Below are 23,672 nucleotides of genomic sequence, written 5' to 3' on the forward strand. Positions count from 1 at the left end.
GGTTTTAGTGGATTCGCATGTCTGTGCAGGGGCCACAGTTGGTGGGGTTAGCCTCATCCTCGCACTCCAAGCCACTAGCCACATGTGCAGAGCACCTATGAAGGGGTTCCTGGTAACCCTCTATCGTGCATGATATCCCAAAAGACGACGCAAACAGTGACTTCCTAGTTTTGCAAGAAGAGGCATATGACCGTGGTATTCTCTTTATGTCGTGTTACATATCATGAACGCTCGTGGGATTGTCAATGTTATGGTATATATTCCTAATATGAATATGTGAAAACAATGTATATTTATGGGAACTTGTCGATGAGCCAACGCGCCAATTCCGATGCCATCCTGATCCCAGGTCCTTATAACGCCAAATGATAGTTCTAGATAAATTTAAAAGAGCAACGCTTGTTTATGCAACGATCGACTTGACTCATATCTCATCGATTTCATCCCCTTCGCAGTCTTCCCACTCCTTACAAAATCCGAACCAATTCCTATGCAGACAATGAGACTTGGTAGAACTGGCAGGTGCCGTAGTTGTCGGTACAGGAGTTGGAGGAGATGTTGCGGGCGGAGCCGTAATCGAGTGAGATGTGAGGGTTGTTGTGGTCTTGTCATAGCAGCCCCAGAACTTTCCAGGAGTTTCACAGGACGTGCTAGTTGGGGTTGTTGTGACGGTTGGGACAGCTGTGGGAGACGTGACAGGCTCGGACGTGGTGGTCGTCTTGTCCTTGCACCCGAACCAGCCAGGTGTCTCACATGTAGATGTAGAGGTGGTCGTTGTGGTCTCACTGGTCGTAGTTCCGGTTCTGGTGGTCGTCTCGTCCAAACATCCCCACCATCCAGGTGTCTTGCAGGTTTCTGTCCGTGTACGAGTCTTGGTGGTCGTCGATGACCGAGATGTCGTAGTAGTCTCGGTGCCGTTGCTCTCATACATTTTCCAGTTTGCGCAGTCTCGACATTCTGGAGTGAACTTACACTCAGGGACGGTGTCATATTTCAGGATGACATCATGAATGACGGAGCGAATCTTGTGAGTACCAATACCAACCCGCCAGCCCTTGTCGGCGACCACATCGTACACACATTCGCTGCCTGTATGGCAGGCTGACTCCATAGCATAACCGGCAAAAGAACAGGAGGCAGTAGCTCCGTTGCAGGTGCCAATATAAATCGGGTCCGCGGTGTGGCCAAAATGATAGGCGCCAGTGTACTTTCGAGTCTGAGGAGCGTCAGGATCTGACCCAGGGGGAACAGGAAGCCCGAGTCTGCCAGCTGGTAAGGCTTCCGGCACCGCCTGAAAGGTGACAGCGGGCAGGCCATATGTTAAACTTAGAAGAGAGCTAACGGCACCGCCAAGCGAGTGGCCGGTCACCCAGATGTTTGAATCTGGGTAAAGTTCGGTGACGTTTGAATACAACTCCCTTGCAGCCATGTAATAGCGGTTCTCCTCACGCAGAGCCTTTACGACACACGTGTTGTTGCACGTATATGTGCCAGTAGCGCAGTCACAGACCTGATGCCATGACCACTGACCCTGCTGAGCACAGCAGCAGCTGAAGAAGAGGTTGTCGTTGACTTTGTCGTTTGTGGTCGTACCATCTCCGTCAAACACAGCTGGTGAGGTCCCCTTCAGCCCAATAACGATGGTCGAATTGGTCTCGTCCGCCCAGACGTGCCCTCGCAAGCCATCGCTCTCCCAGCCGAAATCGGCGCTTCTATTGAAGGGCTCTCCGACCTCTTCCCAGTCTGGTTGTCCTGGCTCTTGCACATATGCGTTTGAGGCCATGTATGCAAAGCTGAGAACAGTGTCCTTATCGGTGATATTCGGTCCGGGTATATCATCAAGAGTCCAGGCGTCTGGTGCAAGAACCGAGACATAACCCCTCTCTCTTGCCAGAGCTACCATGGGTTCAACCACACTTGGCCGACGATCGACTAGCCTCTCGACTTTCGTAGCTCGACTTCGTGCCTTCAGCGTTGGTAGCTGATGTTGTTCATATCCTTCCTCTGCCGCGAGCCAAAGATCGCCTTCTTCGTGCAATACATCCTTCCTCCTGTGTAATCGTGGGTGCTGATAGGTGCCATGATGGAAAACATGTCGTAATGTCTATGAGAACAAGTTAGTTATACGATAGGAAGCGCTAGTCGACCGGGGCTTACAAAGGTATGCTCTGCAGGTGGTGGTGGTTCTGGAGTGGGGACGAAAAGCGACGAGGGCGGAAGTGGCAGCAAGGCCTCGTCATTTGATCGGACGTTGCTGGCACCAGTGACAGGCGAGGCTGCAAGAGCAAGAAATGACAGAAGAACTTGAGAAGTGACTCTGCCAGCAGAGGAGCAGGTCTTGCCGCTCTGTGCCTTCCGCCGGAGGATCATGTTGAAGAGGTGGCGGGCAGAGAGCAGCTCGAGAGCCGGCGGAGTTGCTGAAGGACGGTCCGCGATAGGATAGAGAAGGAGAGTCGAGTTCGAAACCGTGGGTTGTAAGGACTTATTAATGTTCAAGACAGGTAAAAGAGAAGAGACGACTGTCTGTATGTGTGTGATGTGTTGTTGTTGTTCTGTTGCTGCTGCGTTGGCCACCCCCGCCAGACGACGTCGACGACTGTTGGGATGGGTGGATGGACGGATGGGTATGAGTGTCCGGTCGGTGGTATCGCGTGCCTGATAGTAGTGATATGACAACATCGAAGGGCCGGCAACGGTTCAGATGACTGGCTGCCACTCGCCTGGCACCGGCTGCGGGCTTGTGTTGACGTCGCGCTGCTTTCAGAGGCAACCGACTTGCACTGTTCAAGGTGGCAATAATATCTGATAAGATAGAGTACACAAAAGGTACTGCCCCTGCTGAGATGGGCGGAAAACTACCTCTTATCGGAAACACAGTATCTAGAGTTAACAGACGGGCCCGTGCTCTCTTGCCTAAATGACATTACGCTGCACATTCTGCCGCCTGGTGACCACTACAAAGCCTCGCGCATGTGACCGTCTTAGGCCTGTCGGACAGGTGCAGCGTGCTCATCCCACTGAAGCACCGCTAGGATCTCGACCTGCAGAAGAAGACGCACACTAGGTATGTACCTACTCTGAGGTGCCAGTCGAAGATCAGTACAGATCCCTACCTAAGTACCTGCACCGACGGCCCCGCGCCACTAAATATCAGGTAGGTACTTACAGCCAACGGGCTAGCCGGGGTGCTGCACATGCCGCCTACGGGTACCTCATGCTCATGTAGTCCCATTTGGTACTATGACACAGGCAGCTGCAACCGATCTGACTTACATGGCATCATCCGACGCGCGCTGTATCCGATCCTCTCTTGCTGTCGTCGTCGCAACCTCCAGCACTTCCGAATCCCTTCCTTTTGCTTACCGCAACAAACAGAATCGTCCAACGTGTCTGTGGAGCATCTTGTTCTTGTCTGTAGGCTGTCCATGGCATAATTGGGCCTGCACTTTCCAGTTCTCTCAGGGTGTCTGCCATCCACTCGTTTACAAGCCCGCCCCTATATGGTTTCAAGACCCCATTAAGTGCTTCATGCACCGACTGCTTGGTAGGTAGCTTATGCCCTGTCCCAGATCCCACGTCCTGTCAATCCCGCATCTGCATTCTAGATGTCGGGGCCAGGTCGTTGTGCCGGTGCAATTGTTGACCCATCATCATCATGTTCTCTAGCTTGACCGAGACCTTCATGGCATCACAGACGCCCTCCTCCAAGCATGCAGACGCTCGACCAAAGCCACTGCGAACCACAAAGTCCTTTCCTAGAGCAGACGAGCAACCCCCAGCTTCCCCTGGCGCTCGCTCACAGCGAGCAAACACCATACAGAATGGAGCAACGCCGAAAGTAACAGCTCTTGGTCAAGCGCCGGCTTCGATCATCAAGGTCGAGGAAGAGAGCCCAGATGCCTTTGAGACTAGCCAGGGTGACGACCCGTCTGAGCCCCCTAGGACCTCTGTTGATCTTGACGATCTTCCTATCGAGCTTATCGGCCTCACGGATAGGTATGAAGCTCTGTTCAAAGACTTGGAGCTGCTTTCGGCTTACAAAAAGTTCAGTTTCATAGAATCCCTGTCAACTAAAACGTACCCAACTCCTCCGACCATAGACTATATATCTGGTCTGTTCCAGGACTTCTACGCTCATGCGTCCTCACACATCAATACTCATATAGCGACGCTGCTTTCCCGGCACAATCGGGAAAACTCTCCTGCTCCGTCAACATCCTCAAAAGCATCGGCCGCAAGCTTACTAAGGGGCAAGGCAGCTTCTATCGGGAGCAAGGACAAACCCAAGCCCGGTACTCCAACCATAGAACATGCGGAACAACAAATGATCACGGCAGACGAACTGGCTGAGAGAAAGCGGGCAAGGAAAGCTATAGAGCAGAAGCGGGGGGTTTTGGAGGAAGCAGTAGAGAGGCGACTTTGTGAGGGGATATACGACCGGATATATCGCCACAGAAGCACCCAAGATGAGGCACAAGACGACAAGCTCCGTTCAAAGACGGCAGCTCTTGCAGTTGTTGGGATTGGCATTGGGGATCTTGGCATCCAACTGGGCGATGCCTCTGAGCCACCGGAAGTGATTGAAGAAAGGACGGCAAAGGTCCGCAAGTCACTCGACCATGCTCGGAACGAGCTTATTGCGATGAATGAGACCCGGTATCCCCTCGGGAAACTCAATCGTTTGAAGGCTGTTCACAAAAGCATTGTTGACACACTTTCCCAATTTCACCCGTCTTCCTCGGCCGACGAGATCATGCCGATGCTCATATACACACTCATCACACTGCAACCCGAGAATCTCAATGTTATAAGCGACCTCAACTTCATACAACGGTTCCGCTGGGAACAGAAGCTGACAGGAGAGGCTGCCTATTGCTTGACAAATCTGGAAGCAGCCATCAGCTTTCTTGAGACGGTAGACCTCTCCACACTGAGAGCTGATGAGGCACCATCCGGCCCCCTGAAGTCGAATAGTCGCCCAGGAACACCGAGAACCGAAACGTTTCCCCTTGTATCAACTCCAGGCTTATCTCTGCCTGCCACCAGCTCTGAAGTCATACCAAGTACAGCAGTTGGTTCAAAGCCAGCGGCGTCACCATCTAGTGGCCTTCGAGCTGTTCAGCTACGTAATCGCCGACTTAGTGATCTGGTGAACACTCCTGCCCAGGCACTCGGCGCCGCCAGTGATGCAGTTTTCAAGACTGCTGACCAAGGTTTGAAAGACATTGGTAATAGCTTGGGAGACAGCTATAAGTTCTTACTTGGCAAGCTACGTGCCCAGGACGGTCCGCCTGGAGCCAGCGGGGAAGCTCTCGTTCCGAAGACTCTTGACGATGCGAGAAAGCTAATCGGAACTCCGCCCCCGGATGACGATGCCTCGGTTGAGTCCAGCTCTGTCGTCGACGAGCTGGAAAGCCGGCGCAGAGCTTCAAAGGCGGACGACAAGATGCTCAACCTTATAAGCGGTAGAAAGGCTTCTCGTGATCATAGCGCAGACAGTTCACGGAGTGCCAGCAGCTCCAAGAAGGTCGCCTTCGCGGAAGAGGCAAGGGAAAAGGGCGGCCCTAGCCCTGCCACTTTGCCCCTGGCAGCTGCAACAAATCCTGCGATCATTGACTCAATGAGAAACTTTGGCAGCTCTCTAAATCCTATGGCCAAGTTTGCTGGTATAGGTGGGTTCAGGGGCTTCGGTCGGACTGCCTCCACCCCTGCTGCCCCAACCCTGAAGGACGGGAAAGCAGCTGCAACAGACGGGGGCGACCTGGCTACTGTAAGACATCATTCTTATTTTGTCATGTTTCGAATACTGCGCTAACATAGTCGAAAGGCCTTCCCCGACATAGCGGCAGCTCTTCCCCCTAAAGAGACGCCAAAGATAGCACCGCCTGTAAAGCGTTTCATGGAGCTTCAGAACCCGGCCGATCTTCGGATCGGCGAGGTCCTTGAGCTTCTTAGAGACTACAGGAGGCTCGCCGGTGCTTTAAAAGAGATGGATGCTTTCAAGGAGTAAGGACATTGTTTTTCACCACCTAATAATATAAACAGGTAGACGCAGGCCTGCGCGGAAGTTCCCTTTTTAGCTCTTACGCTCTTGGCATTGGGTAATGAGATAGACGGCCGTTTGTTTTGTTCGCATTTGGAGCCGCATCATGCAATGGTTCTGCTACATGGACATGTATCATTCGTACATTATACATGGGGGAGGTCAGGGAGATATCTCGTCAGCTTCGCGCTGCCGGGCCGAGACACTATCTCAGAATACTGCATCACGCGAGATAGAGCAGCTTGGACACTGCTCGCACCAATATCAGAACACAGCTTAAAGCTTTGGTACAAACTGTTTAGCGAATTTCTACTGATGAGTGATATCTTGGGTCCCCCGTGCCTAAAACCGAAAGCGAGTCTTTTGTTCAAACAACCTGCCAGAACACCGAATAACAATGCTAGTTTCCCCTGGCTCGCACATATCAAAGTGCGTGTATGTGTGCCATCCAATTCCCGTCGAGGGTTGTCTTGTGCCCGGATTAAAAATGTAAATGAAAAGACAGTACTACCAACTACCAAACGAGAATATGTTGGCTCATTTAATGGTAACCGTTCAGCTTGCTCTCCTTCCTCGGGCTGCCGATGTTGATGTCCCCCCTATCCGTCAGCGGCCCTCCCTTCACGGGCGACATGCGTCCGGATTCCGACTCCTCGTTGATCATCTTCTCCATGAAGGAGATGTAATCATACTGCGGCATGCCGCGGTCGGCCTGCATGTCGGGGCCGTTGTGGGGCGGGATGATCTCGACGAGCTTCTCGATGACCTCGTCGGGCACGAGGCTGTGGCGCAGGTCCATCTCGGTGACGTACGGCTTGCCGTCGGCGACCTCGCGGAACGACTGGAAGACCTGCTCGGCCGTGTTCTGGTCTTCGGTCACCTCGACCAGGAAGCGGATGTACTGCTCAAAGGTGACGCGGTCGCGGCCGCCCGACGTCTCCAGGAAGTACTCGTGCATCTCGTCCTCGGAGAAGACCAGGCCGAGCGAGGCGAGCGCCGCGCTGAACTCGAGCTCTTGCAGTGAGTTGCTGTCGTCCCGGTCGAAGTGGCGGAATACGGACTCGAACTCCTCAAGCTGAATCGGGGTCAAGTTTGTCATATCTCGCGCTACTATCTGATTCTCTAAGAAGGAGAGCTTCTTAGAGACCGATGACTTTACTAGTGACAGCTCATAGCAAAGCTCGTCGTAGGTGTATGTGGTGAAATCGTTTTCTTCAATGTTTGCCTCCTGACACTTCTCGTCAACCAGAGCGATAGTCTTGAGGTAAGCATCCATTGGTGGTAGATTGTCGCTGAGTTTTCGGACGTGATGTAGCTGGTCTTCGACCTCACCTTCCAGACCAGAAATAGCTAGCTGCATAGTGTTGAGAGCCATGGCAAAGTCGTTTGCCTTGTCTGCAAAGGATTTGCGAAGGGCGTTCTTGATGCTTCTTGGTATTAGCGAAATGATCACTGCTCATGAGCATACGTGAAGCTTACTCTCGGATTGTCTCGTTGATCAACTGGCCCCTGTTCATCTCTGTCCGTGCCAGATTTGACCACTCCCTCTCCATGACTTCGAGGCGCAACTCAGCAGGGGGGTCATATGGCCTTAGTCGATATGTCCCCAGCTTAGTCTTGATGTTCCCCAGCAATGTCGCCAATTCGCTCTTCTCGGCAACCCATTCTCTCTTCTTGCCCTTCTTGTATGATGCAAATTCTGTGGCTTGGGCCTTGGCATCCGTATAGGTCCCCTCGAACTTGGCAGCCTGCCACCTCTCGACTTGCTCTCGGATATTCTTCAAGAGTGCTGCCATGCGCCTCTCGTAAGCACTCTGCATTTCCCAGGCTCCTTGCATGTTGTTGACGAATTTCTCCACACGTCGACCTGCATTTTCGACCTTTTCCATTTGCGAGAAAGCATGGAACCAGTAGGCAATGTAAGTCATCAGACTGCGCTCATCCGGCTTGGCGACATCGCAGACATCCTCCACGTCCAGGAGTTTGGGGATGCCAATCTCCTTGTGAGCTATATCAAAAGCCATCTGCATGTTCCCGCGGCGGTCTGACTTGTCCAATGCGTCGTAGTCGATCAGGTCCGGCCTGTGTATGTCCAGCAAGGCACAAAAAGCAAGCCCGTCGTTCCAGCTGGCACTAAAGTCTCGGACATCCACCTCGTCGTAGCACGCTGTCTTTCGTTGGCACCATAATAGCAAGCCTTCTTTTGCTGTCATGCCCTCTTCGTTGATATCGCTGATGGTAAATCTTAGAATTAGAGTCCATATTAGGCCTAATATAATCTTTCTGTTCCCGTCGACGACATCCTCAGCACCAATGTTGGTCATCTGGATGCCCCTCGACTTGATGAAGTCCAGAGCAAGATTGGCATTCTCAAAGCGTTGCACTCGTAGCTTGGGCTTGGCGGCATACCGTCCCAATGATTCGTTTGATAGAGATTCTAGCAAATGGATAAGAAGCACCTGTAGGAATCATCAGCCCGGTCCCAATTGACGTCAGATTGGAGATTAGAGACTGGAGACTTACACCATCACTAAGATCCTTCACCAGGTCCTTGACCTCTAGCTCCCTAGCCTCCAACTTGGTATTGAGCCATTTTGTGAAGGTCTTTTGCTGGACAGTGATCCAGCGCTGCTGCTCAGCGAACGCCATCCTCGTCAGGCCCTGCTCGTGTGGCGGCTCGGTGGCGGCAAGGGCGTCTTGCGGTGAGCCTCCTACGGTGCGGGAGCGTCCGAATCTGGACTTTGATTTTGAGGTTGGGCTGCCGTCCCTCGTGCTGCCGACAGTCAAGCTTGCTGATCCGGACCGCTGGAGCCGTGCGGCGTGCAATTGCTTTGCGTCTCGCCGGCTCCGGGTCAGAGGCTGCTGTTGTTGGTGTTGGTGGTTGTGCTGGTGCGGGGACGAGGTGGACACCGACAGGTAGCTGGAGGCACTGCTGATGATGGAGGCCCGGCGGGAATCGAAGCCGCTGAAGCTGGTATTATCGGAGTATTCGGAGGCGGAGCTGGTGGACTGCACCGAAATTGAGAGCGGCCGTGGTTGTTGGGCGTCTGGAGTTCTCGGTGGTGGTTGTGCTGCAGGTGTAGCTGATGCTTTGTGGTGGTGGTTTTGGTGCGTGTGTAAACAATATTCGGGGAACTTCTCCACGCATTCAACGTTGCCGGGCACCACCGCCACCAATGCCGCCACGCCGCCCAGTGGCTCCCCGCTGGCTTCCGTCCCACTTGTCATTTTGGTGCTGTTCTAGTGGCTCCCTTTGCCCCCCAATTGCTGCCGTTTAGCGGGCTCCCGCCTTTCCTATCGATTAAAATAAATGTGCCGATTCGCTAAAAGGGCAGATCCGGCAGTTTAGTTCCAGGGGTTGGGCTCCGCTATTGTCTCTTTGTCTTTGTGTCTGTCTTTCTACTGACAAAGTCAATGAGGGCATTCACAACTGCAAGGACACAGGCGAGGCAGAAAAGGACCGGCAGACAGAGAGAAACAGCTCGGGTCACAGCTGGGCTTGGAGGATCTCCATTTAGGTTTATACTTCTCTCTGTACCTCCTTATCTGTTGTATGGGTATCCTACCTAGGTACCATAGGTACGCAGCATGCTGTACCACAGCCCGACCGGCTCTGGAGGCGAAACCGCAGTCGTGGTCCCCTTCATGCGTCCGTACCTTAGGCTAACCCGCGGGCGAGCAAGGGACGAATGAGGGCGGCGATGTGCATCCTGACTTACACCAACTCGAGGATCTAGGATCTCTGAAACGTGCTCCTCTGGCCTCTCCAACAGCTGCTCAGCGCGCAGACAAATCAGATGCCGTCCAGCACTTACCCCAAGCCCTTGAGGTGCGACCCCTGTGGAAATCCGTCGCATTATGGGCCCCCGTTCCAAGCCACCCCTTTCTGGGCTCTCTGGGCTTTTCTAGGCTCTCTCGAGACTCAAGGTTGCCCCATGTCTCTCCCCATGCTTTGCTTCTTTGTTCATGCATGCCATCGTCCTCGCCCGTGTTGGGACAGGCATGGTCCCATGTCTGCGCAGGCCGCGAGACAGACATCTACAGGTCGATCATCGCGGCCAGCGGGGGTCTGCTGTCTAATCTGTCCCAAGTCCAACTCGAAACTGGCCTGGGCCGGGTCATGTGCTGGGTTGTCATCGCCGAGTATCCAGATCGGGATGATGTTGTACGGGCGTGGTGGGACGTTTTCCGTACAGCCAACAGCAATCCTCCCCCTTATTATGTCCATGCCGTCACTCAACTCCTAGTCTAGGAAACCCCAGGATCTCTCAAGACGGTCTGCGGTAAGGAGGAGTCAGCTCAGCCACGACATCAACATTCTATTCGTTGACTGTCGCGACCTCGACAGCCCCTTCTCATCTATTCAGAGTGCCCACGGTGGAGAGCCTCCGCCGCATCCCTCTGTCTGCGTCGTAATAGGTGAGGCGAAGATGCCAGCCGCTCAGCCAACGCATGAACTGCGGCCCGCAACTTCAAGACGGCGTGTGCATCACACCATCGGCTGGATTTAGCCCAATACGGCTTTCTAGCAGAACATTTTAACCTCGGTGCCGGCTAACGTTAGCTGTCGTCTGATTGTCTAATGAGCAGCAAGTTTTTGGCTACAGGTCTAAGTGACAGGACCGGCACATCTTCCGTGGGCCGAACGTCGATTATCTGATGATGTTACTCTTGCCTGTTCTACAATCTCTTAGTATCACATGAAAGGAAGGTAAGCAGGCCGGCGACGGAGCTCTGAAGTCATTATTCAGCTGCGGAGAGTTGCTTTCGCTTCCAGAGAACCTTCAACCTCAACAAGTTGTCGCAGTTCCTGCCAGGCCCAAGCTTGCTAAGTCCGATATCCTGGGCTGGGCAACGCATTGACAATGGCAATGGCAATGGCAATGCAATGGCCTCTTGTCTCCTATACCCGACAACCCATTCGGAGCTGCTCCTGCGCCCGCTCCTGCTCCTGTCTAGACTACGACCTACCTCCCTCATGCAGTAGTGTCTATAGACAGGCTTGGTTCCACAAACTAGTTGAGCGCCTCTCTAGTCTCTCTTCCTACGCCCGTGGTTGCTTGCTTGTGTAACCTTCGGCGGCTGATCCTTTGACAATTAGACGGGGGCACTCAGATGTCACGCCGTGTCCAGTGAAATTCCAGCTCATCCCACACACCTTTCGGTCTTAGGCAAAATAAGAATAAGATTCCCGAATCCTTCAGTCCACCTCATTCCAGTCCAGTCCAGTCCAGCACGGTACAGTCCAGTACAAACTTGTCGCCACGATGCGAAGCGAAGCGAACAGACCTGCCTGAACCCGATCTCCGACTCTACATTCAGGCTCCGCCAGCTCCGGGAGGCGACGGCCCTATCGAGAAGTCCGAGGCCAGCGTCTGCCTGCCAGCCTTGCCTTGCAGTGGGCGGTGAAGCATATAGTTGCGCCGGTTCTAGAAGTCTCGACCGCGCAACGAAGCAACGACGTACGCACGGCGTCCTCATGCCGCCGTGGTATCCGTCCGTGTACGCATGACGAGAACGGCTGCCTCGCTTCCAGGTCCACCGCGGCGTGCATCAAGCTGCGTAAGAAACCCTGGGGGCCTAGCCTAGAGCTGACGACTTACTGCATACTGCGTAGCAGGTAGCAAGTCGACTTGCCAGCTGCAAGGTCGTGGCGGTGAGATTTCAAATCTACCACCGCCGGCTCTCCCTGCACGTTTCCCCCTGCGATCTGTTCCCGGGCCGGGGATCATCAAGTGACACTCCCTCTGGACTGGCGTGCTCTTAGTATTACCGATACTACAGTCTTACACTATCAAGAACTACCTACTTTTTTTTTTTTTGGCCCCCCCGTTCTACGCCTTGTAGGGCGTCGGTTCTCCACATGCACGGAATTATGTCTATTGAACCATGCAGCAAGCAAGTGCTGTCCTGCAAAGGCGCGCATGCGCGATCCCCTTCTGTCATGATGGACCGCTCTACTGTACCAGTCCAGTAGTTTATAATTACGATGCCAGGGATCACCACCAGTCACCGCCAAGCGTCATGCTGATAAATTTCCAGTTGACACAACGCCAATCTCCCCTAATCTCACCCGCCACAGCGAATAGGCTGGTGAGGAACGCGACTGGGGACTTTTAAATGCCTGCCGCTACTATGCAGTATGGGCTTCTAGAAGGCGCCAAAACCTCCATAGCGGCCAGGCTCTACCCGTAACAGGAACGATTTCTCGAAGGCCAACCACACCTATACAATAGTCCAGCAAACCCAGCCGATCCCGCAGGAACAGCGGTCTGGCATCTAGCACACACACCTGCTCTCTCGTCCCCCCAGTGGGAAAGAAGGGTCTCTTTTCGACGAGGTGGGAGCTTATCCCCCTTTAGCCCGCGCCCGTGGAGTCAACCCCCTAACATGGAAATGATTCCGCGCCGTGCTCGCGCGTTGTTTCCTTCCCCCCTCTGCCCGGGGGGCTCGAGTCCCCTGAACAGGGACGAATGAATCAGTAATTGTCAAAGAGAAGGATGTGAGGGTCCCTTCTCACTGGGTTCGCTTCGAGGAGGGTAAGCTGCATGAAGGCCCGACTATTGTGTCGCTTCCTCTGACCAGTGGTTTCCGTCTTGCGTCCTCTTCACCTCCGTCCAGGCTCCACAGGTGTGCTAGGACGCATCTCCTGCTGGAAGAAGGGTTTTGTCCCCTCGTGCTCTGCTCCCGGCCCAGCTCCCCTATGGCGTGTTACCATGGATGGTAAGCGGGAAGTATCTTCGGCACCGCAAGCCGCGGAGAGGTGCGTTGGCGTAGGGTCTATTACACCTTGGCCTACAGTACCTAGACCCGCAACGCCGCTGCCGCTGTAGTTTAGTGTTTGACAGCAGCAGTTCCAGTGCCATGCTAGGGGGACTGGATTAGCACGTTGTATCCCGAGAGAGTGGGAGAGGGGTGTGTAGGGCGAGCATGTATGACATCTCTCTCCTCCCTGTCTCGGGGACTTACCGTGGAGAGTCTCGGTCTCTGTTTTCTTGTATCTCTTTCTGGACGGCCATCATGAGTAAGAAGAGGAGGAGGCATTTTGATCTACGTACTAATATACTCAAGAAGATACCGAAAATATGCCGCCCTGCCCTTCGTTCTCCTTGTCTGTTCCCCTCTGTCCCCTCTTCCTCCTCCCAGGGCGATCTGGATCCACAGATCTCGAAGCCCAGAATGACGAATAATCATGAAAAAATGAGGGTCCCATGTTTCTGCCCATGTTCCTTCCCTTCCTTCCCACCTCCCAGAATATTCCCATTCCTATGATGCTCCTTGTAGTTCCGTATCCCAAGACCCCCCCATGTAACGTCCCAAATGCCTGTTCTATCCCAAAATCTAATACTGTGCCAGCTCGAACCAGTTCCTGCTCTGGATGACGTCTGCAATGTCCTGCCCCTTGGCCGTCAGTCTCATCTTGAAGGCCTCCAGCCACATGAGCTCCAGCGCGCCGTCCCCCGTAGATATGTTGATGGCGCCGTAGAACTGCTCCACCACGTAGACCGGGACGACCAGCATGTCCGGCTGCACGGTGGTGCTCAGGGCAAAGTCCAGGCCGCGGCAGACGTTGGCCGCCATCTCCCGGACCTCCTTGTGGCTGTACCGCTGCGGGTCGATGTGCAGGTTGGGCGGCAGGTTCGGGTAGATCTGGGGGAAGGCGTCGAGCACGGGCTGGAAGATGGCCTGCTGCAGCTGCTCGGCGCAGGGGTAGAAGACGATGAGCGACGTCCAGTAGTAGATGAACATGACGGCCGTGATGGAGTCCCTGAACGCGAACGTGTCCGCAAAGGGGATCTGGGCGCCCGACCCGTCCGGGTCCTCGATCCAGAAGAGCCGCGACTGGTCGCCCGCTGCGAGGATGACCGAGTTGTGCCACTCCTCGAGCTGCCGGTCCACGTTGATGCAGTTGCCCAGCAGGTCCTGCGCCATCAGGCGCCTGGCAAGCGTGGGATCATGAGGAAGGATGCGATCGGCTCTGGCGAGTATGGAGGGGAGAAGAACGACGTTGTCGAAGAGCTTGTCGAAGACGGACTTGGGATGGTTTTCCCACGGGGCCGTCATCCACTCCTGTCCAGCGAGGAAGCTGGCCTTTCTGTTGAGTAAAGCGGCGCAAATCTGTAGAGTAGTCAGTTGAAACTGTCTTCAAAGGTGATCAACAGAAACAAGAACGAGTTCATACGGCATTGTGTCTATAAACACGGACAAAAAAATGATGTGCTGGAAAGGTTCGGAAATGTTCTGGTCCGAGCTGCCTCACGCGGTTTGTCTGCACCGCGGGATCTTTCCACGGCGGCAAGTTACTTGTTGCGACAGATGAGTTTAGCTGTTGTCAGGGTTAGATTAGGTTGTTCTTCGCCCGGGCGTGTTGTCGTCGAGTATAAACATACCTCGTAAAGGAATAAGAAGATGCTGTCCGTGGCCGTTGATTCTGAACTCCCGCTTGCGTCAGTTGGAGAGAGATGGATCATACACTGCGATCGTAGTGCGAATTCGTCTTCTTGTAATGAAGGTCGAGTGTCGGCAGGTGAGTAAGGAGGGAACGACAGCCTCGTGAACTTGTTGTTGTTCTCGCCCTCAGCCTTGTCACGGATGATCATCTGAAGGCTGGTGTGTAGGGCAGCAATCTGAACCTGGTATACAGTTCCGAGATTGGATAAGGAGACCAAGTCATCCCAGGCTGGTTGAAGAGGTTCTACGGGAACTAGATCCAGTTTCTCATCCTCCTCGTTCTTTGCCGCGGCTTTGGCCCTCTTGGAACCCTTCAAAACTCGAGGCGGGTGTGATGAGCAGCGACCACCATCTTCGAGGGTGCCGATGATGAAGACGGTCTCCCTATCGTAACCTTTACACTCCCGGCCCGAGTCGATGCATTTGCGACAGAATGGTCGTTCGTTGTCACACTGCAAAAGTAGTTGATTAGAGTCTTAGGATTAGTTGGTTAGTCTTTTTATGATCATACCTTTGCCCTCCGGAGTCGACAAGTGTTGCACCCCTTGTACTTGCCGGGTACTCCAACCATGGTCGATATTCTGACTGTCTAAGTTGTTGGGAGGGACCATGCCAGGGTTTAATCATGGTCATCAAAGACTAGCCGGGGGAGATCCGAGGAACATGGGATGGCCGCATAGGTAGAGCCCAGAGAGACAAAAACGACAACTGGGAACTCTACCACCAGGTCAAGTCCGGTAAGGAGACTTAGAAGGAGAAAAGGAGCAACGCAGGAGAAGGCCGGAGCCAGGAAAGGAAAGGTGGGGGCGAAGACCGGGACCTTTATTTCACACACCGCACAACAACTTGCTGCTGCTGCCGGGGGTCCTGCAACTTATACGTCCTTTCGGCACATTCTCCCGTCCGTCTGCTCGAATCGCATCCCGCCGGAGGGGGGCCTGTATCATTCGCCTACTCGGGACACGTCCGGAAGAGAGAGAAAAGCCTCAGAAACAGACACTACGTGAAATATGGAACAGACAGGACAAGACGTAAAAGGATGAGGAGGATGAGATGAGTAGAGGAGAGAGAGAGAGAGAGAGAGAGAGGAGGGATGCCGGCACACAGAGCGCTGGGTGGTACCTACTGGCCTTGGTACATACATACATTGGTGGAGGTGGCCTCGGGAGGCGCACGCCATGAGCCACAACGGGAGGGCCCATGACTGACTGACTGACTGACTGACATGACTGACATGTACGTACGTATGTATGTATGTATGTATGTATGTATGTCCGATGCTTCCATACCATACCATGCCATGCCATGCCATGCCATGCTATTCTCCTCCTAGGCGCCTTGTGTGGACAGCTTTACGCTTGGCCCTATCTGGATGCTGCACTGAGCTACACTGAGCTGCACTGCACTGCACCGCATCCGACCGCACCGCACCGCACCGCACCCAGCCTGGCGGTCTTTGACGAAAGAAACAGGGCAGCAGACCAGAGCTGGGCCACGCCACCAGGCGACATACCGAGGATCTGCAAGGCAAGGTGGGCTCTCTCAGTGCAGTAGGAACTGCTGGCAGCCCGGAGGTAAGACAGGTAAGAAGGTAGGTAGGTAAGTACCTACTGTACATGCCTACCTGTAGCTACTTACCCAAAGGGCAGGGCCCTGGTAGGGCAGAGTCCGTAGGGCTGCAGAAGAGACAGGGATCACCACTACCCGGAGACTCGGACCTCGCGCAGCCCACACGGTTGGCCCGCTGGGCCCCCCGATGTTTGGTTGGTTGGTCAGATGGGAGTCATTTTAGGGCGACGGACTGCTAAGATTTAGTGAGGGGTGTTGCTGTCGATCAGGGTCGTTGTCTCTGTGAAACGGCAGCTTCAGCACGTCTTGTGCCTGCTCTCCCGCCATCTCGCATTGCTCAGGCTCGTATTGGAGCCAATGAGACAATGCTCCGTAATGCACCAACTACATCCATGTCATCTGGCACAGATCTCAGATCAACACAAGGGAAATAGGCATTGGAGCATCACGGGGGGAAGGGGGGGCGCAAAGATGACTACATTGAGGTCGCGTTGGACTTTTCTGACCCGTTCTCCGTTGATTTACAATCAACTCGAGAGAGCGCCCGTTGAGGGCAGTGCCAGAAAATTCGCCGCAATGGCGGAGAGCACGTCTAACACACCGCGCTTAATATGTACAGTTAGGGCGTAGCCAGCTTTGTAATTATGGCATGCCTGCCTGCCTTATGCAAGCAAGCTGATCTGATCCTGGATGTCGGTATGGAGCTTTAGTCTTTTTACGGCTTATATGTACTTGTACGGGTTCATGATCCCGTTCTGGCATCCTCGTCAGCGGCAACCATCTTGGAGATCCAGGCACTGCACTTACCGGGTCATAAAGATCCTTGATTTGCTTCATCAAGCCAATCATTGTGTCACTTCGGCTGTACCCAATATAGTTCTTCTTAGCCAGTCCCAGCCCATGCTCGGCACTTATACTGCCCTGGTTCTTTGCAATCCATTCGTAGACAAAAGGCTCTAGAACCTTTTCGACCTTCTCGTCATACCGCCGCACTGCAACGTTGAGATGGAGGTTGGCGTCTCCCATGTGGCCGTAACCTACCACACCGATGGCAGGGTATTCGTCCGTCTCGCCTATCAGACCTGCTTCCTCGACCCGCGCCTTCGTGTCATCGACTAGCTCATACAGCTTCTCCAGTGGGATCGAGACATCGTACTTGTACACGCCACCCCAGTGTCCCAGACACTCGGGAACGCCCTCGCGCCACCCCCACAGAGCCCTGATTTGGGTCTCATCCTGCGCTACCACTCCGTCCACAACAATGCCCTTCTCCATCACATCTTCCAGGAAGGTCTCGAGTTTCTGAGTGTCGTGTTCGGTATTCGACCCGCTCGTCTCAATGAGACAGTAGAAGGGATACTCTCCCTCTAGAGGCCGCTTATTCTGCGTGACCGCGTGCACTAGATCCTGGCTCTTCGCGTCCATGAGCTCGAAAGCAGACAGGATCTCGGAGAGTTGTGACTTGGCCTCACGGAAGGCTTGTTGCACTGCCTCAAACGATTCGAGTCCAAAGAATGCAACGTTGACAGCCTTGGGTCTTTGAGGGCAGTGTATCGAGATGGCTGTGATAATACCAATCGTACCCTCAGCGCCGATGAAGAGTTGCTTCAAATCGTAGCCTGTATTGTTCTTTCGAAGCTTGAAGAGATCATCCACAACAGTTCCGTTTGGAAGGACCGCCTCAATACCCAGCACACTTCCGTGCAAGCTACCGTACCGGAGTAATCGTAGACCACCAGCATTTGTTGCGACATTGCCGCCCACATGACAAGAGCCCTTTGCGCCAAGGTCTAGTGGGAAGATGTAGCCTCTCTCCGCGAGATAGTTGTCCACCGACTCTAGAATAGCGCCTGCATCAACGACCAGCGTACCACTCACTTCGTCGAAAGACCGGATTTGGTTCATGCGGCTCATATTTATGATAATCTCGTCGAATACGGGTACAGAACCGCCAACAAGGCCAGTGTTGCCGCCTTGCGGCACAACGGCTAGCATGTTGTCATTGCAGTATTTCAGTATTTTGCTGACCTCCTCTGTCGAGCCAGGTTTCAAGAGAAGTTTGCCATGACCGCGATACTTTCGCATCCAATCCCCATTGAAGGGCTCGATGTCATCACTAGCAGCTTCATTTGTGACGGCATCAATGACGGCGGAGCTGCCCAAGAGGTCCGTAAAGTATTTGACATGGTCCTCCGTCAATTGTGCAAAGCGTGAATCCCTCTTGATGTCTGGATACTTTTCTGAAGTGAACTTGATTCGCTGCACGGGTGATCCACTGAAGTGCCTCACTGCTGTTGCAGCAATGCAGCGAGCGGGAACAGGCGTCTGCGGCGCAACATACTTAACGCAGCCAGACAGCCTGGACTTTGGTATCCTTCGCAGAATCGGATTCATCCTGGCGGCTGATGCCATGTCTTGTCTGTCTTGATAAGCCTGGCCTGGCGATCAAGAGGTATGTGGCGCGCAACAGGACTCTGAAGAGCGTTGAAAAAGACGTTGAATAATTTATGTTAAATCCGCCTGAGGCTTGACAGGCGAAAATAGCTACGACATCGGAAGCTTCCGCGGTGTTCACGGCTTCTGCCAGACGCCCGTGGGGCCGATCTAGCATTGCACCTCCACAGGGGATGCACGTGACTGTGGCTCAAGCAAACTGGTCCTAGCGTCCCCTGAGCCTCACATAGCTAACGCAGCAGCCAATGGAAGCTTATTACGGACAGCTGCTTCAGCCTTCCAGCGCGACCTAAGCTTCGTCGTCAGAGCTGCAGCCTGTCCTTCTCAAACCCCAAGCAACAAAAGCCAAGCAACAGAACACTCACGCAGCGTCGCCGACATCCACGTATCGCGAAATTAACTGTCGGCATTAATCGCATCTTCTATCCTGCGTAGTTTCATTCTGATTATCTGTCATCATGGCGTCTGGATACGACAGAGCTCTTTCAGGTAAGGCTTGATTGCTCAGCTACTCGAGTGCATATCATAGCTAACCTTGCATTTACATAGTCTTTAGGTCCGATTCCATTCGATACTCGCTTTATGAAGTATTACTGACTTGATTCAGTCCCGATGGACACGTCTTCCAGGTCGAATATGCCGGCGAGGCCGTCAAGAGAGGTAAGCTTTCCGGGTCTGATTGTCAGCGACCTCCTTAACACCGCGATTCAGGAACGTGTGCGGTTGGAGTCAAGGGCAAGGATGTTGTCGTTCTAGGATGCGAGAAGAGATCTGCGATGAAGCTACAAGACACGAGAATTACACCCTCCAAGATTGGTCTGGTCGATACCCACGTCTGCCTGGCGTTTGCAGGTCTGAACGCCGATGCCCGAATTCTCGTCGACAAGGCCAGATTAGAGGCACAATCCCATCGTCTTACAGTAGAGGACCCAGTGACGATCGAGTACATCACCAAGTATGTGGCCAGTGTTCAGCAGCGGTATACTCAGAGCGGTGGTGTCCGGCCCTTTGGCATCAGCACCCTGATCGTTGGATTCGACAAAGGCAGTGATGTGCCGAGACTCTACCAGACAGAACCATCTGGTATCTACTCTGCATGGTAGGTTCTATCAAAGAGCTATCAATCCATCGAGATGCTTATAATGTAATAGGAAAGCGAACGCGATCGGTCGCTCAAGCAAGACTGTCCGAGAGTTCCTAGAGCGCAACTTCAAGGAGGAAATGGATCGCGAACAGACTATCCGACTTGCTATCAAATCTCTTCTGGAGGTTGTACAAACTGGAGCGAAGAACATCGAGATTGCCATCATGGCGCCTGGCAAGCTTATCGAGATGCTACCCGTGGAGGATATCGAGACCTACGTCAAGAACATTGAGCAGGAGAAGCAAGAGGAGGCTGCTAAGAAGAAGACCGGTAGAACACCCGGTACTGGAAGCGCTGCCATTCTCACGAGAGGGCAAGGGGAGACCGAGGAGTAGGGATTGGAGATGGACTTGAACACCTGAGTTGGGCCTTTCAACATCCGTCCGTGTTGGCGCTGTTCTACGTGCAAGGCGGATAGTCATGGGGCCGATAGACATAGGCTGCTAGAAGGACTGTAGCGGTGTCACGCAATGTACACTACCAGGTATCATTTACGAGATTGCGCGTCTCTCGCGCCTGTAATAACATTTTCCGAACGCCAGGCTTTGTAGTTCCGTGCACTTATTGCAGCGGCGAAATGCTTGCTCTTCAACATCATCAATGTCCCTCCCTCTCAACCCAGCTTGTCGGCATCCTCATCCGGATCGAATATTGTCTTCTGCTTCTCAGCCTTTACGCGATCGTCCCTCAACATCCTGTTATCCATGCGAGCGTCCTCGCCCTCGATAGAGATTGCGGGCTTGGGAGTGAGAGCCTCGAGAACAAAGTGATTATCACAGTGGGGACAGTACTCGTCTGCTTCCTCAAACTCTTGCGCATCTTTTCGGAAGCACTTCTTGCACTTCTTGCAGGCGAAAGTCATCTCGAACTTCTGCAGAAGCGGATGGCTCTCTTGCTCTTGGTGGCACTCAACACAGTCGAACCATTTCTTACCTGTAGGTGAGTCAGTATGCTGGAGCTTGAGCTGATAGAAAGTTACGGGGTGCAGCGTACAACATGGCGACCGAATCGACACCTGTGCATTCAGTATGTGCTTGCTAAATACCCCTATTAGTCAGGGTTCGAAAACTGTCTGGCTTCCCGGAGCGGCACCCACCACATTCTGCCTCTGACTTTTTTCTGGAAGACTTTGTACTCCTTTTTCTGACAGGGTGTTACTGTCTTGGTATAGGCCTTTGCCTTCCTATGCTTGGCTTGTCACGGCGTGAACTTGGGTCTGAGTGGCGGTCGATTCTTGTGCATCTTGAAAGTCCAGGTCTGGTGGGGGTCTCTCTTGTCGCGTGGAGTGAGAGAGCTGTGCCTAGCTTAGCGGGGTTCTGTATTCGGCGCGGGACAGGTTAGCGCCGATCAAGTAAGCAGCTATGACGGGCATAAAGTTAACGTTCGATGCCACTGGAGCCTGTCGTGACTGAAACCATTTCCAACCACAAACATCTTTGTAGGTTGCCACCAAAATTCTTCTCAACGAGGAGCTTTTTGGACGGCTTCCTTTCCATTCTTTCGGCAACTACCCCGGAACGATCACTATGCCTCCGAAACGAAAGGCAACGTCGGCCATCCAGGGGGCGGCGAAAGTAGGCAGGGCCTCAGCCGTGTCGACGCCGGGATCAACGACTCCCCGAAGTCTCGCCACGTCCGACTCGGCAGAAGATACGGAGGAGGAGGAAGTCGAGAAGAACGTTCAGAAGTTTGATATCAGCACATACGATGTCAAGCCGAAGAGACGGGCAAATGATGCGGTCTCCAAGTACTTTGGGAATCGTGACTACTCCTACCTCCAGCTGAAGCCGGATCACGCCAACCGACCTCTATGGATTGACCCCGAGCGAGGCAGGATCATTCTCGAAAGTTTCAACCCTCTCGCGCCGCAGGCACAGGACTTTCTCATCACCATCGCAGAGCCCCTCTCCAGACCGACGTTCCTTCATGAGTACGCATTGACTACACACAGCTTGTACGCTGCTGTCTCCGTCGGACTTCACCCGCAAGACATTATTAATACACTGGATCGATTCCTGAAAATCCCGCTGCCTGAGGGAGTTCGGCGCTTCATTGAGAGCTGTACTCAGAGTTATGGCAAAGTCAAGCTAGTTCTGAAAAACAACAAATACTATCTGGAAAGCGCGGATGCGGAGATGTTACAGCGTCTGCTGAAGGACCCTGTCATTGGACCCTTGCGGGTGTCTAGTTCAGAGCAGCTGATGAGAACGACGGCTCCGAACATGGCCGGCCTCGTGATCCCTGGCACGAAGAATGCAGCGGGCGTTCGAGAGGCGAATAACTTAGAGAAGCCCAAGGACGGAGAACAACCGACGGAGCAAGATATCTACGGCGCACTGAATGAAGAAGATGACGACGACGATAAGGAAGCGGTGCACGCATTCCAAATCGAAGATCATTCTGTGGAACTAGTCCAGAAGCGATGTCTGGAGCTAGAGTATCCTGTCCTGGAAGAGTACGATTTCCGAAATGACCAGGTCAACGCAAATCTTGAGATTGATCTGCGACCTGCGACTCAAATCAGATCGTATCAGGAGAAGAGTCTAAGCAAGATGTTTGGTAATGGTCGAGCCAAGAGTGGTATCATCGTCTTGCCCTGTGGAGCAGGAAAGACCTTGGTGGGCATCACTGCCGCTTGTACCATCAAAAAGGGTGTCATTGTTCTCTGCACGAGTAACATGTCGGTTGTGCAGTGGAAGAAGGAATTTGAGAAGTGGTCCAACATCAACCCCGACGACATTGCTGTCTTTTCCTCAGACAACAAGTCAACTTTCTCTGGCAACACTGGCATCATTGTGACAACGTACTCGATGGTCACAAACTCGAGGGAAAGGGCACACGACTCTGCTAAGATGATGAAGTTCCTCCAAGGTCGTGAATGGGGTCTTATGCTCTTGGACGAAGTTCACGTCGTTCCTGCGAACATGTTCCGAAGAGTTACCGGAACGATCAAAGCGCATTCGAAACTTGGACTTACGGCTACGCTCTTGCGAGAAGATGACAAGATTTCCGATCTTAACTTCCTCATCGGCCCTAAGCTGTACGAGGCGAACTGGATGGAGTTGTCACAGCAGGGACACATTGCCAAGGTCCAGTGTGCCGAAGTGTGGTGTCCAATGACAACGGAGTTCTACGATGAGTACCTCAAGGCTGATACTCGAAAGAGATCATTACTCTACGTCATGAATCCGCGGAAATTTCAAGCGTGTCAGTACCTCATTAACTATCATGAGTCCCGTGGAGACAAGATTATCGTCTTCTCAGACGATGTCTACGCTTTGGCAATGTATGCACGAAAGCTCAAGAAAGCATTCTTGTACGGTGGTACATCGAATGCCGAACGTCAGCAGGTGCTTCAGCATTTCCAGGACAACAATCAGGTCAATACGCTTTTCTTGTCAAAGATTGGTGATACATCCTTGGACTTGCCTGAAGCAACCTGCCTGATCCAGATATCGGCTCAGTATGGTTCTCGGAGACAGGAAGCCCAGAGATTGGGTCGAATCCTCCGAGCAAAGAGACGAAACGATGAGGGCTTCAATGCGTTTTTTTACTCGCTGGTGTCGAAGGACACCGCGGAGATGTACTACTCGTCAAAGCGGCAGGCTTTCCTTGTAGACCAGGGGTATGCGTTCAAGGTTATCACCCAGCTTGCCAACATTGAGAAGACCCCCGGGCTAGCGTTCGCGACTGCGGCTGAAAGACGGGAGCTGCTCCAGAAAGTATTGGTGGAGGTCGAGTCTGCCGAGGGCAAGAAACTGACGGAGATCGCGGAGAAAGAGACCGAAGGCAACGACTACTATAACGGCACAGCACGCCGAAGTGTCAAGAAGCCAGGGGTCAAGCGAACTGCGGGAACTCTGGGCGAACTGAGTGGCGGTCAGGACATGGCGTACATTGAGCAGAACAAGTCGGTCAACAAGACGCTAAAGAAGAACAAGAAAGACAGCAACGCGTTTTTCAAAAAGATTGCACGAGAGAAGGAGAGGCGTAAGCAGCAGCTGTGATGCT

At 53.3% G+C, this 23,672-nt stretch overlaps 8 protein-coding genes across 8 annotated transcripts; 3 read left to right on the forward strand and 5 right to left on the reverse strand.

Annotated features, from left to right (window-relative positions):
- Positions 1 to 782: 782 nt before the first annotated feature.
- UCRPA7_2223 (putative autophagy protein atg15 protein) lies at positions 783 to 2,370 on the reverse strand (the record flags this gene model as incomplete). Its single annotated transcript, XM_007914801.1, has 3 exons — positions 783 to 907; positions 973 to 2,104; positions 2,158 to 2,370. The coding sequence occupies 3 exons, from the start codon at positions 2,368 to 2,370 to the stop codon at positions 783 to 785; spliced, it is 1,470 nt and encodes a 489-aa protein (XP_007912992.1).
- Positions 2,371 to 5,446: 3,076 nt separating this feature from the next.
- Positions 5,447 to 6,010, forward strand: UCRPA7_2224 (putative vps9 domain protein; the record flags this gene model as incomplete). Its single annotated transcript, XM_007914802.1, has 2 exons — positions 5,447 to 5,770; positions 5,828 to 6,010. 2 exons carry the CDS (start codon positions 5,447 to 5,449, stop codon positions 6,008 to 6,010), a joined length of 507 nt encoding a protein of 168 aa, XP_007912993.1.
- Positions 6,011 to 6,584: 574 nt separating this feature from the next.
- On the reverse strand, positions 6,585 to 8,692 carry UCRPA7_2225 (putative alpha- sarcomeric (f-actin cross linking protein) protein; the record flags this gene model as incomplete). Its single annotated transcript, XM_007914797.1, has 3 exons — positions 6,585 to 7,470; positions 7,523 to 8,502; positions 8,567 to 8,692. 3 exons carry the CDS (start codon positions 8,690 to 8,692, stop codon positions 6,585 to 6,587), a joined length of 1,992 nt encoding a protein of 663 aa, XP_007912988.1.
- A 4,692-nt stretch (positions 8,693 to 13,384) lies between these two features.
- UCRPA7_2226 (putative c6 zinc finger domain-containing protein) lies at positions 13,385 to 15,065 on the reverse strand (the record flags this gene model as incomplete). Its single annotated transcript, XM_007914795.1, has 3 exons — positions 13,385 to 14,161; positions 14,434 to 14,946; positions 15,006 to 15,065. 3 exons carry the CDS (start codon positions 15,063 to 15,065, stop codon positions 13,385 to 13,387), a joined length of 1,350 nt encoding a protein of 449 aa, XP_007912986.1.
- Positions 15,066 to 16,785: 1,720 nt separating this feature from the next.
- On the reverse strand, positions 16,786 to 18,457 carry UCRPA7_2227 (putative d-lactate dehydrogenase 2 protein; the record flags this gene model as incomplete). The annotated part of the gene is made up of 2 exons (XM_007914791.1): positions 16,786 to 16,818; positions 16,871 to 18,457. The coding sequence occupies 2 exons, from the start codon at positions 18,455 to 18,457 to the stop codon at positions 16,786 to 16,788; spliced, it is 1,620 nt and encodes a 539-aa protein (XP_007912982.1).
- Positions 18,458 to 18,975: 518 nt separating this feature from the next.
- Positions 18,976 to 19,996, forward strand: UCRPA7_2228 (putative proteasome component pre6 protein; the record flags this gene model as incomplete). The annotated part of the gene is made up of 4 exons (XM_007914805.1): positions 18,976 to 18,980; positions 19,125 to 19,177; positions 19,229 to 19,616; positions 19,669 to 19,996. 4 exons carry the CDS (start codon positions 18,976 to 18,978, stop codon positions 19,994 to 19,996), a joined length of 774 nt encoding a protein of 257 aa, XP_007912996.1.
- A 278-nt stretch (positions 19,997 to 20,274) lies between these two features.
- Positions 20,275 to 20,684, reverse strand: UCRPA7_2229 (putative zinc finger protein; the record flags this gene model as incomplete). The annotated part of the gene is made up of 2 exons (XM_007914807.1): positions 20,275 to 20,594; positions 20,666 to 20,684. 2 exons carry the CDS (start codon positions 20,682 to 20,684, stop codon positions 20,275 to 20,277), a joined length of 339 nt encoding a protein of 112 aa, XP_007912998.1.
- A 503-nt stretch (positions 20,685 to 21,187) lies between these two features.
- Positions 21,188 to 23,668, forward strand: UCRPA7_2230 (putative dna repair helicase rad25 protein; the record flags this gene model as incomplete). The annotated part of the gene is made up of 1 exon (XM_007914809.1): positions 21,188 to 23,668. One exon carries the CDS (start codon positions 21,188 to 21,190, stop codon positions 23,666 to 23,668), a length of 2,481 nt encoding a protein of 826 aa, XP_007913000.1.
- Between the last annotated feature and the right edge of the window lie 4 nt (positions 23,669 to 23,672).

This window comes from Phaeoacremonium minimum (genome assembly GCF_000392275.1).
Source record: "Phaeoacremonium minimum UCRPA7 unplaced genomic scaffold PA7_03_scaffold_155, whole genome shotgun sequence".
Taxonomy (NCBI): domain Eukaryota; kingdom Fungi; phylum Ascomycota; class Sordariomycetes; order Togniniales; family Togniniaceae; genus Phaeoacremonium; species Phaeoacremonium minimum.